General features: G+C 36.6%; 1 protein-coding gene across 4 annotated transcripts in view; it reads right to left on the bottom strand.

Moving 5' to 3' along the window:
* SNTG2 (syntrophin gamma 2) overlaps positions 1 to 17,490 on the bottom strand; it is a 244,420-nt gene that overhangs the window by 103,545 nt on the left and 123,385 nt on the right. For 2 of the 4 annotated variants that reach the window (XM_025148890.3, XM_025148893.3), the window contains exons 5-6: positions 11,052 to 11,095; positions 10,897 to 10,938 (exon numbers count right to left, since the gene is read on the bottom strand). In XM_025148890.3, the coding sequence (XP_025004658.1) occupies positions 10,897 to 10,938; positions 11,052 to 11,095 (86 nt within the window). Of the gene's footprint in view, positions 1 to 10,896; positions 10,939 to 11,051; positions 11,209 to 17,490 lie in introns of all 4 variants that reach the window. The other 2 variants (XM_025148894.2, XM_025148895.3) reach the window with 1 other exon arrangement.

Raw genomic sequence — 17,490 nt, 5'->3', positions numbered from 1 at the left:
AAACACATTTATTTAATTAATCAAATCAATATCACAAGGGTATGCCCTACGTCTTTTTTACCTTGTAGATGAGTCCTCTTAATAATACCAGGCTAGATTCCACAGTTCTTTATACCCTGATGAAAAACCAAGGCTCACACAATATAAAGTAGTGGATTAGTCCAAAGCACAAAACATTACTTAGGTAGAAAAGGATGGAAAAGAAAGCTAGAAATAAAAAGGATACTGTTACGGAGAAACTATGTCAGCTACAGCTGAAACCCACAGGTATGACTGAAAATTAAGCTACAGGTTAGGATGTAAGAATCGAAGCAAGAGTGGAAAGTTCTTTCTAGAGACGGTCAGGGATAGCAAAGGACATTATATAATGATCCTGAATCTAATTAGTCTTGTTTTAGAAAAGAAACAATAATAAAAAAAAAAGAATTCTGTCAACTCTTTCAAAGACATTCCAGATTTATTCATGAATGGTCTACACTCTTTTGTTCTTATACCATCAATCTTCTTTATCAATATTTGGCTTTCTTTCTAACTGCTTTATACAGCAATGACAGCCAAAGTCCCTGAAGGTAAGAACTACCTTCCCTGTGGTGATCCCCTGCCATATTTACTGCTCCTCACAACTCCACTTCTATTTCCCTCTCCTTCTACCTGTTTATAGCAGTGGCTGTCATTGCACAGGGTACTGAGGGCTGTGGTCCAGGGGCTGAAGGTGTACAGATGGAGTGCTGGCAGTAATGCCAACAGCAGTGTGGATGCAGGTGCATCCACAGTGGTCACTTTGTCCAGGTCTGGGGACAAGCAAAGGTTTTGATTAATTTAGTCAATTTTGTAGAAGAATCTACAATGTCACATGCTAATATTTCTGAATTCTAAGATAGAGATTTCCTGATTTTAACTGTAATAAAGTATGTAAAATGTAATCCTACTTCAAGTATATAATGTCTTCTTATGTATATTTATTCCCAACCAACCATTAGTTATACTGTTTCCCCTCAAGAATTTTATATTTTTCCTCTATAACACCTGAGACAGAGTTAGTTTCAATTTCTTAAGTATATTTCTATTATCTACAGTTTACACGTGCCTCTGATAGCAATTCAATTTTTGGCTCTTCATTTATGACTGAAAGGACTACTACAGATTGTTACAAATACTTTGTAGGTCTTTAAACATTTATGAAATGAAAAGCATTAAAAGAGCTACAGATGTTGCAGTCTAGAACTGAATGGAAAAAAAAACAATAAACAAAAAAACAAAAAAACTCACAAGCAATACCTTTAGAACTTTTTACTTTTAGGAAGTCCTGCTATAAAAGGTTTCTGCCTAGCCACACTCACTGTGTGCTTTATCTAAGTAGTGTGATAGTGTAAGAAGGAGTTTAATTCTACCTATAGCTCCTTTATGCTAGGCAGCTGAACTCTTCCATCAGTTTTAATTATAGTAATTCTACTTTTGTGCTCAAAAATTATCTGCATTGTAAATGCTTTTAATGCCAGAGTACTTGCTGCTTTTCTAGCCCAGGGAATTAAATGACTGTGAAATAGATAGGGATAAAAAGCATCAAAACCTAGAACTACTTAATTGTGGATGCTTTCTTAACATGTTTAGAGCTTGAGAGTAAGTCAATTTCCAAGAGTACATTACAGAAATTATGTGATTTTTGTTACACAAAGCATACACCCAACAGAGGTACCAAAAACCATTACTCTATTTTTTTTAGTATCTTTTTTTTTTTTTTTCTCTGGTATTTTACTGTTCTTTACAAAAGAACGGTAGAAGTGCAAAAGGGTGCAAATTTAAGGCTCAAAAATATATGCTAAAATATGTGAGTTTTATCATTTGTATCTAAAAGATGTTGGAAACTAAAAGTATGCTATAAGTTGCTTCTTAATGAGGAATGTGCCAGATGCGTTTGGTGATAAAATAATCACATTTCTTAGGGCATCCAGCAAACTGAGGTTGAATTGTATATTCCACAATGTTTTAAAGTAGTACTACAATTTGCTGATTTGATCTGGCTTTATTTTTATGTAGTGCTAGGATATGTAATACCTACGACAAATTAGCACCTGGAGAAATGAAACCAAAGTCAGATCTTTTTCATCCAAGGAATGCGAAGAACTTTTTTAAATTGTTTGTCTCCTCGCTGTATAACGAGGCTGCTTTTCTATCATGACCAAACCCCCATGAAAATAGCTCAGAGAAAATTAATAGGGTAACTGAAAGAATAAGGAAACTATGCACATCAGAGCTTTATTCCGCTAAATTAGCATTCTTGTAATAATTGTTGGTATTTTTCCTCTTTCTGTTCACTGCTCACCTACAACTCAGCAGTCAATTTTCTAAAATACACGGTAAGTCTTAACTAAAGAAACCAACTATATAGCACCATTAATAAATGTTCTCTAATAACAGTGTTCCTTCTCTTATAAACAGGAGAGAGAATGATTTTTTATGTGGGCAGATAGTGATAGGACAAGGGAGAATGGTTTTAAACTACAAGAGAGGAGACTTAGATTAGATATTAGGAAGAAATTTTTTACTCACAGGGTGATGAGGCACTGGAACAGGTTGCCTAGAGGTTGTGAATGCCCCATCCCTGGAGGTGCTCAAGGCCAGGTTGAATGGTATCGCTGGCAATCTTATCTAACATCTGCAAGCATTCAGAGTCTGGGATCATTTCAACAAGCTTCCCTTCATTAAAATCCTCAGAGATGATAGATTATGTTGATTCTGTTCATGTACATGTGTGCAACATGAGATAGTCTCAGCCTGAAATATGTCAAAACCTTATGTCCGTGAAGATACAACCCTTTTACTTTGTGTACCAAACTGATCATTTGAAGAAACTATAGTAATAGTAAAATATTTGGAAGACAACAAGCCTATTCACAACCTAATGAAATTACCTTTCAAACACAGAGAATCTACTAGTCATAGAGAAGTCAATAGGCAAAAACCTCTACAATTCTTCTCCTATAGCTAATAACAACATAGTTCGGAGCTGGAAATCATCTTGATGAGGAAAGTAGAATCTGCTAAGGCTTTTTGCTTTGCTAACCTTAAAAAAAAAAAAAAAAAAAAAAAAAAAAAAGGGAAACAATTGTGAAACAGTTTAAGTAGAAAATTCAGAAAATGATCAATCTTCAAAAGATTAAAGCCACTTCACATAAAAATACTTCGAAAAAAATAAGGGCAGTCTCACTGGATATTCAGAATAATCCCCCTATATTATTTTAAAGCATAGCCCTTCAAGTTCTTCCAGATAAATCTACATCACTTTCCTCTCTATTCAGCTCTCACAGAGAGATCTTGGTTTCATTTGACATATCTTAGCTGTGGTTTCACCACTGGCAGAGACATTGAACAATCTATCCTTTACTATTCCTTTCATGCCAGTCAACTTAACAAACCCACATAATCTCTCATCTCAATTATATATTTTTTCAGAGGAAAGCTCTACCTGACTTATAGCTGATTCACTGTTTAGAAACTGTTGCACATCTTTGATCATGCTGCTCAGTGTCTTGTTGCTTTCTCTGAACCTTTTCCTGCTCTTTTGCAACCTTTGAAGTGAAAGGACCAGAAATACTGTCAGTATTGAAGATACAAAGCCACCCTAGATGCATACAGTGACGCTCTCAGTTCTACTTTCCACTTCTTTGATAAAAGATCATCTGTCATTTGCTTAGCTTTCATGAATTCCCAAAGCCTGAGATTTTATTTCACAGCTGCAGTGATTAGTTCAGAGTCCATCAGTCTGTACAAGGAGCCAGGACTCTTCCCTCCCATTTACCACTTAACTTTCCCATTAAAGGAGGTCTCCTTTCTCAGATGACAAGTGATACTGATGTGAGGAAACAATCTCAAGATGCACCAGGGAATGCTTAGACTGGGCATTAGAAAGAATCCCCATCCCTGGAGATCTGTGGATGTGACACGAAAGTTTTGTCATGGGACTCTAGGTCATGCTGATGGTTGGACTTGATTGTCTTGAAGATCTTTTTCAACCTAGATGACTCTTCATTTCACCTTCTACTCTACTGACACTGAGTCATTGAGTGTTACTGTTGTTCTTCATAGCTGTCCCTTATCCTTCCCACTTTGAATAATTATGCTGAATGAGCAAAGTGACACCTCAGGTTTTATCTTCTTTCACAGTTTGCTAATAATATCTTGAAAAAAGAAGTCCTAGGAAAGTGGAACTGTGTGGGATATTACTTCATTGTAAATCACAGTCCAATTACCCTTCTCTCAACTTCTATCTTTCAAACTTGAGTGGTCAGGCACTGGAATGGGCTGTCCAGAGAGGTGGTGGAGTCACTGACCCTGGAGGTGTTCAAGGAATGTTTGGACCTTGTGTAGAGGGACATGGTTTAGTGAAACAATTATTTATCCAAGCAAGAATCATGGTGACTAAGTTTCCTTTAAGGCATGTATGAAACAAGGGCTTTGTGGAGGGTATTTTGGAAATCCAAGCAAACTAGACCAACAGAATTTCCTTTATCCATATTATTAATAATTCTTCACAAAGCACAAGTCAATTTCCAAGACATGGCAACTCTTAGTAAAAAAATATATTTTTATGTTTTTATCTGTATATTTGTTAATTTTTTTTTTTTTGTCATGATTGTTAATAATTTGGCTAGAACAGACACTAGGCTTACCAGACTGTGGTTCTACAGATCATCTTTGCATCTTTCATTGATATGTATTTATCATCTTTCAATCCCTGAATACCAATATACCTTAGATACTGTCTTTTAATTTAAAGTGATATCATTTAAACAAACAAAAAATCATAACAATGTAATTTTGATATTAAACATGTACAACAGTTATTATTTTATTCCATCACCTCTTCTAAATGCAAATTCTTTATATGATATTCATTTTTAATTGAATAGTAAGCATTTTGTAATCTAAAATAAACGATCCCTATGGTTACATTTATATTAGTAAATTAAACATGATGAGGACACAAATCCAAACACTGAGACATGATTAGTTAAATTCCATATGTTAAATTGTTAGCACAGACTCTTGTATGGCTTAAACACTTGCTATTTATCACTTTACCAAATCCAGTCCTGGTATAGATTAGGTTAGCCTAGGCTAATGGCCATAGTGAATAAGTATTTTGGGTATTGGCAATCAGTTTCAGGAGACATCAGTGAATTTAGCTACATCAACATTAGTATGCTGCACCAGGTAACCTCAGACAGACTGGGCAGGAAATGATGCAGACTGCAGTGCTCAGCCAGTGGTCACACTGACTCTGACTCATTAAACCATCACCAAAATAGTACACTTTTACTGCCGCTTCAGTAGGAGTACCTGCAAACCTACCTATCAACAGAATCTGAAAAAAAATATATCTTCACAAGCTTTCTTACTATTGTGAATGTTTGGATATCAAGCAATTCCTTCTTGCTGCCCAGAGGGCTAATAACTAGTTCTTTTCCAACCACCATCCACTCTGTCAAAAGAAAGGTGTATCCTCTGATGAATCCTCCCCTGGTTTTTCTCCCCACCAGCTGACAGACAGGAGAAGCCAGTGATGTCCTGAACTGCAAGAGTCCAGAAACTCACAAGAATTGCTAAGGTTTTCTCCAAATATACTACTTTTTCATTGGCACAAAATATTTTTGTTTAGAATATTTGTTACTGCTGCTTAAAAGAAGTAAATAAGGTAATTCAAGACTCTGGTTGTAGAGCGCCAGTTCACCCTTGCAAGAGGCCATTTTTTCACTGCTACATCATTAGGCTTATATTATGGTACCCAATATAAGGTATTCTATTTTGTATTCATCTGATCAAATGTACCAGAAAATGCTCAAGAATACTTTTTGATCAGGTGTATTCCTGTTCACTGTAGACAATATAGTGGTGTTTAACAGTAGTATACCCTAAAGCAATATGGCATAGGTTAAAAAATGGGCTCCACTGCATTGCTATAGATATGACTCTCCTTGACAATGATCTGAAACAGTCCCAAAACTACATGTAAATTAACATACTGTGAGTTTGTCAAAGTAATTTTATAGTTTGGCAGGCATCTCTTTTCCATTTCCTAATGAGTGCTTCGTCACACTAGAGAAATAAGTTCTACGTTGCAGAAACATTTTTCTGTTGAAATAGGCTACTTGGAAAAATATTTCTAAGACAGAAGAAAAACAGCACAGTTACTGTAATTCTTGATCCAGTTCCATTAAAAGGATATTCATTTTGATTTCTGTTAGTTACTGAAACATTACCAGTGGAAAGAAACATGAATCAAAGATTTTAACTTTACATTTCGAAAGGATTAAAAATATATATGCAATTTTAATTTCATAAATGCATCTTCCAATACAGAAGAAGAGATTGATGCAGATGAAATATAATTTTGCAGGCTGAAAACATATTTTAGTGTGAACACTGAAATGACATTTTATCAAGAGAACTGACTGTTCCATTTGTGTTGCACAGGGTGATAATATGATTAGCCACCAGGGAAACAAAATAAATTTCTCTCTCAGACAATCAATACCAAAACTATATTAATCTCCATATTACCATTCTCTATATTCATAGTCTTTCCACACTAATATACTATTTCTAAAAATAAACTTGTTTTTCAAGGAATATAAATTATTTTCAATTCTTCACCGTCTATTGTATTACCTACTAAAAAGAGGGATTTTCCTTGGTCCTGATTTCCACTTTATTCCTGTATCCATTCATACCATTAGCCAGAACTAAGATGCGATTGTGAGTCAGTAGAAGGTTGAAGAGTTGTGAAGAAAGCAAATGCGTGGAATTTGAAGGGAGAAACAGTTTGTCATGAAATTGTTGTAAGCAGACCAGCCAGTTGTTTGGCTTGCAGAGAAATGAGCACCTTTCAACATCTCCCAAGGGTCAAGAAACACTGAACACCAACAGGTGTTCACTGCAATTATGATTAGCTCTTTACATAATCATCTCCAAAGTGATGGTTCTGTGTCAGGGTGGAGGCTGGTCACAAGCGGTGTCCCTCAGGGGTTGGGTCGTGGGACCGGTGCTCTTCAACATCTTCATCAATGACACAGACGATGGCATCGAGTGCACCCTCAGCAAGTTTGCGGACAACACCAAGCTGAGCGGTGCAGTCGATACACTGAAAGGAAGGGAAGCCATCCAGAGGGACCTGGACAGGCTGGAGAAGTGGGCCCAAGAAAACCTAATGAGGTTCAATAAGGCCAAGAGCAGGGTACTGCACTTGGGTTGGGGCGATCCCAGGTACTTATACAAAGTGGGGGAAGATCTCCTTGAGAGCAGCCCTGGAGAGAATGACTCGGAGGTCCTGGTGGACAAGAAGCTGGACATGAGCCAGCAGTATGCACTTGCAGCCTGGAAGGCCAACTGTGTACTGGGCTGCATTAAAAAAGGGGTGGCCAGAAGGGAGAGGGAGGTGACTGTCCCCCTCTACTCAGCTCTTGTGAGGCCCCATCTGGAGTACTGCATCCAGGCCTGGGGTCCCCAGTACAGAAGCTCTTGGAGTGGGTCCAGAGGAGGGCCACTAAGATGATCACAGGGCTGGAGCACCTTTCCTATGAGGAAAGATTGAGGGAACTGGGATCGTTTAGCTTGGAGAAGGCTCTGGGGAGACCTCACTGTGGCCTTCCAGTACTTGAAGGGAGCAAATAAACAGGAAGGGGAATGGCTGTTTACAAGGGTGGACAGTGATAGGACAAGGGGGAATGGTCTTAAACTGAGACAGGGGAAGTTTAGGTTAGATATTAGGAGGAAGTTTTTCTCTCAGAGGGTAGTGAAGCACTGGAACAGGTTGCCCAAGGAGGTTGTGGATGCCCCATCCCTGGAGACATTCAAGGCGAGGCTGGATGTGGCTCTGGGCAGCCTGGTCTGGTGGCTGGCGACCCTGCACATAGCATGGGGGTTGAAACTTGATGATCACTGTGGTCCTTTTCAACCCAGGCCATTCAATGATTCTATGACTCTATGAAAGTGTCAGTTGTGATGGTGGTAGGTAGTAAGAACAATAAATTGGCCTCCTGTCCTACTATTCTCATATCTCATAGCCTTTTCTCTCATGCTTTTACCCCAGTGGGTTTTAAGTCTTTAAACTGTGGCATCAAATTACACATAATCTCCATTGAATATAATGCAGGTTATCTAAATTTATGTCTGTACAGTGCATTTCCTCACATGTTATAAGAGTGAATGATCAGATATTCTAAAATGGTATAAAATAAGACCAAAAGGGGAAAAAGTCTAAACACCAAGAAAAGCAAGACATGCCACTAGGGGGATAAAATGAAACAAAATAATTCCTATTAGAGGTACAATAAAAAAAGAAATAAAACAAAACAAACACCACACACTAAAAACCAAACCACCAAACTTCCCAAAACAAAGGAACAGAAAACAAAGGAAAAGGGGTGCTCTCGCTTCTGCCCTTTAACAATGTACCATTATGGTAGCATCCATTTAGTAGCTTGTAATGGATTACCCATGCAGCTGATTGTTCACACCCCATACTCACCAAATTGCATAGAATAAATCCCTTGCTCTACCACTCGATCCATTTATCTAACCCCACTCTAATTTTGATAGCAGGCTGTGGTAGAACAAATGTCTTCTTGCAGATCTATCTCCAGGTACACTGACACCTCTTTTCCTTCTGGTTCTTCCTTCAGCCACACTGATTACAGTTGCTCCAAAAAGTTTTGTTCAAAGATTCCATTGAATTCCCATGTACAGTGCAAAGAGTAACATTATGCATTTCTCTATCACTCCTCACCACTATAGCACAGTTGTATCATACTGGCACCTCTGGAGTGCTTCTTGGTATTGAAAAACAATCTTTAATGGAAGTAACTTACCATTTTGTGTCAATAACTTTCAGGAACCTTAGAATTTTTCATGTGGAAGTTCACCAATATACAATATACCTGATTCTGTGCTCTGTGAAATTCCATCTGTAACTATTTCAGAGGTTCAGCCTCTGGTAGTTTAATCAACTACACTTTATCTTGACCTAGAGAGATCATCTCCTAGTAATAAAAGCAAGTTCCGTTTCTTTCCCCATGAAACATGCTGATAAGACTTTAAGCCCATGTCATTTATGATTGCTACAGATGCTACTCTGGATTACATTTGTCAGTGAGTTGACAGGCAATGTCAGTAAACAGGCAATGGGGAAAAATATTTTAATCTATATGACTTTCACTGAAGGCTGGACAAGCCCTGCACATTCAGGGTGCAATAATTGGCTTTATCTGTACACAGTCCATCTGATGAATGAAATAAACAGTTAAAAACTAATGACTATTCAATAAATCAGTTTGCTTTGGGTTAGATGAAACACTTGAAAACCACGCTTCAAAAAATACATAGAATAACTAAAAGAATAAGAGAAAAATGTGTCAACTCTTAACCCCTACATTTCTTTAAGTCAGTGAGAATTGCATATGTCCACTACTCTTTCAAATGAAAACCAATATAATTTTCTAATTATAAGATTTGGTAAGAATCCCTAGAAAGACCTTTGAAGACACTATGCATTAGACCATCCATCACCAAATCAGCATTCAGCACTGCGGCAGAAGCAGTGGCTTATCAAGGCCATATGAGATAGAACTGTTAGAAGATATACAGGAGAAGGATGGGTCAAAGATATTTCTGGTTCACAGTATTATAGGGAATGGACAGTAAAGGGAACATAGATACTTGGATAGATCCACACATAAGATGGTGATTTGGTATAGTGGCTTTCAAAACCAACAGGTTCTCAATCCTTTCCTTCCTTCTGTACACATTAATACATTCGTCTGAGGACTAGAGTAGAAGAGATTCTCAATCTGAGATAAAGCATGAAGTGGAGAAGAAACTGCAAGAAATTCTGCCAGAACATTGCCCTCAGATATTCATCTTATATACTAGAGAATAAGTTAAAGTAAAAATATTCTGGAAACTCATCTAGCAAACTCTGCCTTACCTCTCATGTAAACTCTGACAGTTAATACACAGCAACTGGTGTTTTCTCTTTCAAGGCTTGACTGCAAGCATTTAAACAATTAAAATGCTACAGAAGGAATTATATATATTTAAAAAAAAATTAGAAGCAGAAAATAGTTACCCACTTTATTTTTTTTTTCCCCTAAGACACTGAGATTTGTCACCTTTTGAAAGATGGATAGGGGAGTCTGAGAAACTACCATGTTATCATGAGAAGTTTAACAAATTTTCCTTTTAACTATATAACATTTTCTGGATTTCACAACCTAAAAAATATCAGATAATCACCTATCTTTATAAGCCACAGTCTTTTATTGTACAATATCTCCCCAGAACTCAATGAAATGCTTTGGAACACTTCTTGAGCATTACCATGAAAATGAATACATTCTGAAGAGTCATCATACTGTGCTATTTCCATTATAATCTCAAAATTTCTCAAAACTAAACAAAACTTAAATACTGTTAAATTTCTAAAAAATCAACATTAGAGATTTTAATAAAAAATAAGAAAATAAAGTAGGTATGTATTCTTCATATTATGGTTACACTTGGTCTCATTTTGTTTTCTGAACATTTTATCTAAGGAATGTAAAATTATAACATACAGTGATGGAGATTGATTTTGCAATAGAACAATTGTGCGACAATTAAAAGATATATTTATGTGACAAAAACTCACAGAATGTACAAACTATGACATGCGAAGAGACAAAATTAAGCTCCTAATAACCACATACATGATAGAATCATATGAGACAAAGTATTTGGTCTTCATAGGGGAAAAAAAAAAAAGAAATAAAAAATAAAAAAATAATTTATCTGCATCAAAGAAAATGGTATGAACACAGAATATTCTGCATGCTACCAAGAAGTCAGACCAGAAGGACTCACCACTTCTTCATGGGTAGCACTTTCTACGTTAATACCATTAACCTAAAAACAAAGATACAATAGGAACAAAATGATTCGAAATGTGTAAGCTAGCTAATGAAACAAACATAAAAGCAAGTCTGAAATAAATATGGTAAAAACAAATGTTTACTGACCTGTGTTATTGCATCTCCTATAAATAACATTCCAGTTTGGTCAGCTGTGGGATTACAGACAAAGTACAATTTAACTGAAAGAAGTACTGAAAAGATATGTTTTATTCTCTTTCTGGTTTAGCATGCTGTTTGTAGGCATCATCAGAAACTGATTTGCCTGTAAAAATAAAGGTATAGCAATCAGTATTCATCCTATAAAGGTAACAGATTCCTAGCAACCTTAAACCAACTAACAGAGCTACTTCCCATGCAAACAGAACTTGTTTAATATGGAATACAAATGTCATTTCTCACTAATGAAGAATTTTATTAAATTATGTGGAAACTGTGATTCACACTTTTCATTATTATTCTACAAAAGGGAAATAGAAATCTCTGAAACTGCTTAGCAATTCCTTTCCCCTGAACAAATTTACAGGGACAGGTATAATTAAAGAGGTTGTGTCTAGAATTTAATACAAATCTTTAATAAGAAGTTTGCCTTAGCTTTGTTCCTGACAGTAATACATTATTTCAGCTGGTTTCCTGCCTTACAAAATTAATGGGAATAATACAATGAACTGCAAAGAAAACAATTCTACACAGACACAAACAATGGTATTTTTGAGGTGTATTCACCACTGCGTTGTGGGCTTTTTTATTTTTAATTTTTTTTAGTAGAATTTGGGGGTGTTTACCTCTTGAAATTTGGTACTTAACTGAAAGTAAGTCTCTCATTCTGAAAAGACTGACAAGATTAAATGAAGCATATGGATAGTCTTCTGCATGATTTTGTTGAGTCCTGGCTTAAGACTTTGAAGAACGTTAACCAAGATAGTATTTTGAAAGATGAAAACAGAGGTAAGAAAGAAAGAAAAGGAACAACAGCAAAACAACACAGAGTATTTATACCATTCCTACAATATAGCTTTTGCCACCAAAAATGTTATACCTTTGGTACAAAACAGCTTCTTTCCATTAGTTTTATATTTCCTATAGAATTTTCATCACTCTTTTGGCAGATAAAAGAGACATCTTTTATTAGGCACACTGAGAAAAGTGCTTAGGAAAGATTTCACCAAGGATTATAAAAACCATGCTACAAGTTGTGTTGTTGGTGATGTTTACCTTTTTTTTTTTAATCATTTTTTGTACTTAAAAATATGTACACAATTTACAACTGCTGCTATTAAAAACAGTTATCTATGCACACAAAGGCAACTGAACTAAAGTAGTTTGAAAACAAGAAGCAACTCAGAGTAGACTGTGTGGGTACCTGTATCGCTAGAGGTGACAAATGCTACCTTAGGCATCGAAATACTAAATTTCTGTTCAAGATATCAGTATTTATACACCAATACTGCATCTGGTTTAACTGATGTTCAAGCACTATATATTAGCAGAAGGTCAAAGTTTCAGAGACCATTTCACTGCTTTTAATCAAGGTCTGCTTCTGCAGTCCTTTACGACATTGCTGTGTGATGCCAGTGTGCCTTAGGATGAGGTGTGTAGGGGCCCAGACAACAGGACATGAAGTTTTGTGTGACAGATCAATGTAAAACAGAAAAATTAAAATTACCAACACAGACAAAGGTCTTGAGATCCAGTTCTAGAGAGCTAGCAGCATATAGTTCAAGGATTGACATGACATGGCATGATATGACACAGAAAGGTATAAAATCTCAAAGAAATAAAACAGGTTGCTGAAGGATTGTAACTCAGCAACACAGAAAATAAATCCCTTCCAGGGAGCAATGGAGGCTGAACATTCCCCATCTGATTTCTGATGGCCAATAGACTCATTGGCCATCCCACAGTGATGAGTACTGCAACATCCCTCGCTATCTAATACAAACATTACACAAAAAATAGTATAGCTTAAGTGCACAATGTAATTATATCCTGTTTGCAAAGTCTCTATGCACAATTGCAGCTGTGCAGATAAAATGAGTGGGAGCAAGAGAGTTAAATGATGGATACCAAATGCTCTGTGAAATGAAAAAAAAGCATAGAAAATAGGGAAAATCAGAGCGTTTGCTTCAGAAGTGAATTATACTGTAAACTAACACAATAATGTATATGCCCCCATGGCTGTCATTATCATGGCCACTTATGGTACTCTGGCAAACTATACTTGTAAGTCCATGATGAAAAATTTTGGCTTGATCTACAATTTAAAATCCACGATGATTTATAACAAAAATGTTTTTTAACAAATCCGACTGTAGAGGACATGTCACTACGAAGCATAAATCACAATATATTTTGCAAGTATATTAGAGCTAAAGTGACCAGAAAAACTCCTTGTAAAGAGACAAAAAGAGAGTTTTATTATCCCTCATTTTAAATCTGAAGACAAGTAGTTACATCATCTCAAACTCTTCTGAAGTTTTCATAAAGTTATACTTCTCTGCATGAAAAAAAAAAAAAACAAAAACAAAAACAAACAAACAAACATTGTACCACTGCACCATTCCACTTTATATGGAACTTTGCTTCTCACTGGTAGCATTCTCATACATAGGTGTTTATGAAATGCTACTCAGCAATTATGAATCACTATGAATAGTGATTCATAAAAATAAAATATTTGAGAATGAGCTTTGAGATACTAACTAACATACAGCCTCATCCAGAGAAACAGTAAATACAGATTATCTGGAATTCAAAATCCTTCCTGACATTTTATGTGAAATGATAATTTATTTGTAATGAGTTGAATATGGTCAAAGAAAGATTTTCAAAAGAAAACAAGCACAAAGTGGTAATTAGCAGAAGTGCATTAAGGTTTAAAAGAAAATTAAGAGTGTACTACAACAATTAGCAGTAAATCACCTTTACACCTTAATTACCTTTAAGAAAAACATTGATTACATTTCGTACATTCATGAAATTCACGAGGGAGATTGCGGTAGAAGGAAAACATCTATAACTCTTAAGGGGCTTCGGCTTCTAAAGAAGATACAAATTTTTATATTCTTAATATGTTAGACTTGAAAATATATTCCCAAGAAAAACTGATCCATCATTGTAGTCCTCTGATATTGTATTAGTGATGCACAAAAACATGCTGTTTGAAGCATACAGTTAAGTTGACTACATGAATCTCCCAATTCACAAGCTTAAATATAAGTATTTCACCACAAAATGAATAGCAAAGAAAGGACATGGATTAGAAAGAAAAAAATGCAGAAATTGGTATCTACATAGAATTTAAGGGACTTCATAACATTATCCAGATGTGGTTTATTTTCCTTCTCTCTCATGAATTGGACATAATTACAGTCATGACTATAATGATACCACTGGTACAATTCAATTTATATTTTCTTGAAAATAAGCAGCTTTGTAGCTGCATTTGTAATCAACATTTTAAAACAGAACTACATTATTACCTTGTTAGGGAAGTTTTTAGGACATACAATATCCTTTACAGGACTCAGATTTATTTCATCCATTTTAATAAAAAAAAATCCTTCCAAATTTCTATCCTTATTTCTCTTGCTGACCATGACATTTCCTTAGCTTAGTCTTCTTACTCCTTATATGTGTCCAGTTTATCATGTGACAAAAAGCTGTATGTCAATAATGCCATGTTTCATAAAACATCCATGTCATTATTTTATTGTGCCAGGTTCTCTGTGCTAAATTCAGTAGTACATGGGAAACTAGGCTTGTCTGTCCAATCTTTTCAATGAATAGCCTATGGAGTAGGCAACTGTTCATCATTTTGTGTTCCTAGAAGTACCACGTTTACCTGTAGACCCATTCAGGAACTCACTGCTAAATCCTTAGTGTACACAAGCCTGGAGAACTGAAGCTCAACACACTGTAAGAATCAAGTCAGTGTGAGATGCGTGAAGGGTGACAGAGATAAGGCAGGTACTGGAGTAGGCAGAGACTGAATACAGCAAGGACAACATGTTTGGAGAGTCAATTATAGACCTTATGTGGTTGAAGAAGTAGAATATTCAGCTGTGACAAAGGAAATGCCATTTCCCTGGCAATTCTGAGCTCAATACTTGTGATTATGAATGTCTTAATGGTAAAATGAATTTCCATCTGACTCATAGAAGATCAGTGAATAAAAATACTACTCTGAATAGATTAGGGAGCACTGAGAAGCTGAGGCCTCCTTGTCTTGCTCCAATTTATCAGAGGGAGATGAGGTTCTTTGATGTGTGTATACCCGGCCTGAGATTAAGAAACAGTGGTTCAAACGTTGGTCCGACCAGTTTATTACAAATCCTAGTCGTTCAGGGAGATGGGGAAGGGGAGAAGGGTGACAGAAAAGATAGGAAATAGAAGCAAGGAGTCCGTATAAGAAGCAGGAGGGAGATAGTCACCACCACAGTCCAACGTGGTTCATAGTTCAGTCACTGATCTTCAGTAGTGGTGGGTCGTCGGGTGTTCTGTTGATGATGGTGACCACAGCGACGACAACAACAACGATAGCAGTACAAACTTATTTATAGGTCCAAAGTGGTTGAGTCAGCTCTCTTTTGAGTGACAGCTCAAATCTGAAGTGGTTGAGTCAGCTCTCCTTGGAGTGGCAGCTACTGGCTCTGGGATCTCAGCAGAAATTCCTGTGTTATCATCTTCCGGGCCTTGCCAGCAGATAAGAGGAAGCAGGAATGCCCATCTGCATCCTGTTTTTTACGGGGCACGATGGTGTTGTTCCCCAGTTTTCCCACAGGAAGCTGGGGCTATTAGGCCAGATCTTTTGCCAGTAACCACTCCTGAATACTCTCTTCCGGAGGCAAACAACTCTGGAGGAAGGTGCTTTCAAATGTCAAAGTGATGTTGATTGTCACACGGTAGCACCCATCATTTGCCACCTCCATAAATCAGTTAAGAGTCTTATCACAAGAAATACCTCAGGAAGCAAGCTTTGAGACAGAAGATAAAGAAGGGTTCTCACACTCCTTGCAGACAATACTTTAGCTGGCACTTTGCCTAGCTGTATAGCATGCAGCATTGTATCTGCAAAGTTAACAAAAAATAAAACTGGTTTCGTCTCGAAAATGAAGAACAAAAAGAACTACAAGATACACAGACACAGCAGATGTCACCAGGAAAGATCTGAGGATTTGAGTAAGAACTGAATACACTGACATATAGGTTTCCTTACCATGTAGCATATGGCACCATGCGCACGTAACTAATATCAAGAATTTTCTAGGACAATGCATGTGCTAGCAACTTTAAATTCCTTCTGATTTCGTTCAATTTAAGAAGTACTAGAAAATACAGAATAACTTCATATATTCCTGGAAATGACCAATTCACAAAGTACACTGTAAGCAAACTCCTTTGTCTGTTGGATATTCATGCATACCGCTGTTATTATCAAAGAGGCACTGAAAGGGACCTAAGGGTCCTGGTGGACAAGTTGGCCAGTAATCAACAGTGTGTCCTTGATAACAGTACCCTGCAGTAGCCTGATCTGCATAAAGACAAGTGCTGCCCACCGGTCAATGAAGGTGACCCATTACATTTGCTCAGCTGAAACAGATCTGGAATGTCATGTCTGGTTCTGGGCTCTCCAGTAAAATAAAGATGTGCTCTTAAGGAAGCAAGTCAAGTGAAGAGCCACATAGATGAAGGGGCTGCAGTATCTTTCCTGTGAGGAGAGGCTGAGAGAGGTGAGACTATTCAGCCTGGGGAAGGATCAGTAGGATCTCATAAATGTATACAAAGACCTGACAGACGGAAATGAAGAAGAGAGAGCTGGACTCAACTCACAGTGTCCACCCACAGGACAAGAAGCATGAAATTCTGTTTTAACAAAAAAAGAAGAAAACAAAAGATTTTTGCTGTGAGGGTAGCCAAAAACTGAAATGTAGTTGTCAAGTCTCTGTCCATGGAAATAATTAAAACTCAACTAGACATAGCTAGTTGCACTGCTCTAGTAAATGGTACTTGAGTAGAGAAGTTGACTGGATAATTCAAAGAGGTCTCTTCCAAGCTCAACAATTTGATGTTTTGCAAAGGTGTACAAAAGAGTTTACTGAACACGTTTATATGTTTTAATGTATTTATTCAAAATTCAACTATTAACCTGCTAAGAAAGTATTTGCTGTAAATAAAGATATTTGGAACAAAAACAGGATTTAGTTTAATAATTTGATTCTCAGATATTGATTTTTCTCAGAATTATCCTTCATATGCCACTCATCTAAGATTCTGGAGCATTTTTGTGAAAAGAAACCTAAGTATTGATTTCTAATTCCTGTTGCTAGAGGAGCTACAGTGATATGGGAACGGTATTACTAGAAAAGAATAGGCAACAACAGGAGCAAACAATCCCAGATTGAGACTAGATAGATTTTCTTACAAGCGAAATTAAGCAGAATCATTCCTCAAAATTATATATCACAGCAGAATCCAATCCAAAAAGGTAACTGAGTCAGTTCATTGAAAAAAAAAAAAAAAAAAAGCCAAACAAACCCTTAAATGA

The sequence above is a fragment of the Gallus gallus genome, chromosome 3 (genome assembly GCF_016699485.2).
Source record: "Gallus gallus isolate bGalGal1 chromosome 3, bGalGal1.mat.broiler.GRCg7b, whole genome shotgun sequence".
Lineage (NCBI taxonomy): Eukaryota > Metazoa > Chordata > Aves > Galliformes > Phasianidae > Gallus > Gallus gallus.
This window is presented reverse-complemented; position numbering and strand designations above follow the sequence as displayed.